The 2717-nt window shown below is 39.5% G+C and overlaps 1 protein-coding gene across 3 annotated transcripts in view; it reads left to right on the top strand.

Moving 5' to 3' along the window:
- Window positions 1-2717, top strand: part of KYNU (kynureninase) — a 156895-nt gene that overhangs the window by 6427 nt on the left and 147751 nt on the right. For 2 of the 3 annotated variants that reach the window (XM_017523236.2, XM_017523237.2), the window contains exon 2: window positions 162-349. The exons of the other annotated variant lie outside the window; for it this stretch is intronic. In XM_017523236.2, the coding sequence (XP_017378725.1) occupies window positions 181-349 (169 nt within the window). In that variant the 5' untranslated portion in view covers window positions 162-180. The remainder of the gene's footprint in view (window positions 1-161; window positions 350-2717) is intronic. 3 annotated transcript variants of the gene reach the window in all.

The following is a 2717-nucleotide window of genomic DNA, read 5'->3' as shown; positions in this document are numbered from 1 at the left end:
TTTTTTTTTTTTTTTTGATAATATGAGAAAAACTCATGCATGGGGTTTAATGCTGGTTGGTTAAGTATATTATTTCTGCGGTTGAGGAAAAGGAAGTCTAAAAGGCTCTTTTCCACAGGAAAATGATGGTGTCTAGATGATGTTTTATTATTCTATTTCAGTTTAAGAGAACAACTTGTAATGGAGCCTTCATCTCTTGAGCTGCCGGCTGACACAGTGCAGCGCATTGCGGCTCAACTCAAATGCCACCCAACGGATGAAAGGGTCGCTCTCTACCTAGATGAGGAAGATAAGCTGAGGCACTTCAGGGAGTGCTTTTATATTCCCAAAATGCGAGATCTGCCTCCAAGTAAGCACACTGAGAAGATTTCTTAAATGGATTTATTGATTTATTTATTTTTGCTATTGCATGTGTTCATTATAATCTTTGAAAATCATTGTTCTATTACATAATAGAGCTGTTGCAATTATGTTTGTAAAACAAAAGGACCCTGGTGCTCTGAATCAACCTGTCAGCCTACCTTGGCCTCAAACTCTCTGTTTTCTCTCCTCCTCTGAAAATGCATACAGGGTACTTAAACTGTCAACTACTTCTCTGAACAATCGAGTGACTGATTGGAAATTATAGGCAGATACATTTATTTGTTCTCTAAGCACTTGGGATTCAAAGCAATTCTTTTAGAATACAATGTTAAAATAGCTCTTATATTGTGCCACTTAGTTTATGATAACGTGATGTTTGTCTTAGAGAGAATATTATTTTCTGACCTGGATAAAATAGGAAGGATGTTATATAAATAGCCATCTTTGCATGCTGTAAAGTTGGCAAGGGTAAGAGTCACCAAGAAAAGAAACAATGAATGTCCAATAAATACATATTATATTTTAAAATAATATAGTAATCTGACCCTGTTCTGGGTTCTCACTCATAGGCAGGTGTTGAGCAATGAGAACACATGAACACAGGGAGGGAAGCACTACACACTGGGGTCCATTGAGGGGAGATAGGGGAGGGACAGCCGGGGGTGGGGAGTTGGGGAGAGATAGCAAGGGGAGAAATGCCAGGTGTAGGTGATGGGGAGGAAGGCAGCAAATCACACTGCCACATGTGTACCTATGCAACAATCTTGCATGTTCTTCACATGTATCCCAAAACCTAAAATGCAATAAAATTAATTAATTAATTAATTTAAAAAATAAAATAAAACATAAGTAACAAAGGTATAACAATAAAAAGAAATTCATCAGATTTAGCTTTACTCCATTTTTTCATTATTAAAAAAATGGTTCCCAGTTTGAATGGAATTAGTCTACCAAACTGGGTTTCACATGGTTTATAGTAGTCTGATTTCATTTTATTCAGATAAATGAGGTGCAATTTTGGGTATAGTGCTCAGGATCCATGAAGGCCAGGTAATAACATTTTAGGATGTCTGGTTCATGTAACACTAATATATACTATGTAACAGATGTTAAAACACCTGTTCATCTTTGACTATGTACTTAACAAACTGTAGAACTCTGGATGGATGAAAGAAGGAAAAATACCTGTATCCAACCTAAAATTGCATATTATCGATTGAGGGAGACATTGATAGAAATGACAGCTAGAAGAGACCAAATAAAACAAGGCTATAAGGGAAGGAATCTGAGACAACAGAAGAAAAATCTAGGTCATTCTAGAATCTAAAATTAAAAGGACATTTTGATTTGAATCTTAAGAGATAAAATACTGCTAATGAGTGAATTGTGAGGAAAACAAATTTAGGAAAGGAATTCTTAGGGAAATGGGAGATAAGGGGCTTGGTGATATGTGCATCACAAAATGTGGAAACCTTTAGCAATAGCAAGGACCCACATGAGTCAAGTCAGGTCTGGTTGATAGTGGCCCTGCCCTGATGTGCTCTCTGGCCCACAGGACTCTTGTACTGAATCAGAACCCAGTTTAAAAATAGCATTGTACCCCACTAATCATCAGGAAAATGTACGTCAAAACCACAGGGAGATATCACCTCACACCCTTTCCTCTGAGTACTATTAAAAAGTACAGGATATAAATATTGGCTAGGATGTAGAGTGATTGGGACCCTTTTGCACTGCTAGTGTGAATATAATATGGTGCAGTCACTCTAGGAAAGAGTATGTCAGTTTCCTCAAAAACTGAAGAATAGAATTACCATATGATCCAGCAATCTCACTTCTGGATACATTGCCAAAAGAATTAAAAGCAAGATCCCCAAAATATATTAATATACCCATGTTCATAATAGTATTATTCATGATAGTCAAAAGGTGGAAGTGGAATTAACCCACATGTCCATCAATGCATGAAAAGACAAGAAAATGTGTGTGTGTGTGTGTGTGTGTGTGTGTGTGTGTGTGATATGAAACCTTATTAAGTTTTAAAAAGAGGAGGAGGATCCAAGATGGCCGTTTAGGAACAGCTCAGGATTGCAGTGCCCAGTGAAAGCGCAGAGGGTGAGTGGACGCCGCGTTTTTATTGCCCACAGACTAGGAAATTCCCAGGCAGAGGAGCTCCATGGTCGCCAGCCCGGCTGTTTCGGCCAGCGCGGCTGCTTTGCCCCATGCGGCTGCTTTGTCGGCGCCCCGGAGGCGCGGTTCTCCGCACGAAATACACCGGTCCGGGTGCCCTTTTGGCTGGCAATTGGAGCCACGGGAAGTTGCCCATTCGCCGGTTCAAAAAGGGGACTGAGCAG

This window comes from Cebus imitator, unplaced genomic scaffold (assembly GCF_001604975.1).
Source record: "Cebus imitator isolate Cc_AM_T3 unplaced genomic scaffold, Cebus_imitator-1.0 Scaffold27, whole genome shotgun sequence".
NCBI classification, from domain to species: domain Eukaryota; kingdom Metazoa; phylum Chordata; class Mammalia; order Primates; family Cebidae; genus Cebus; species Cebus imitator.
This window is presented reverse-complemented; position numbering and strand designations above follow the sequence as displayed.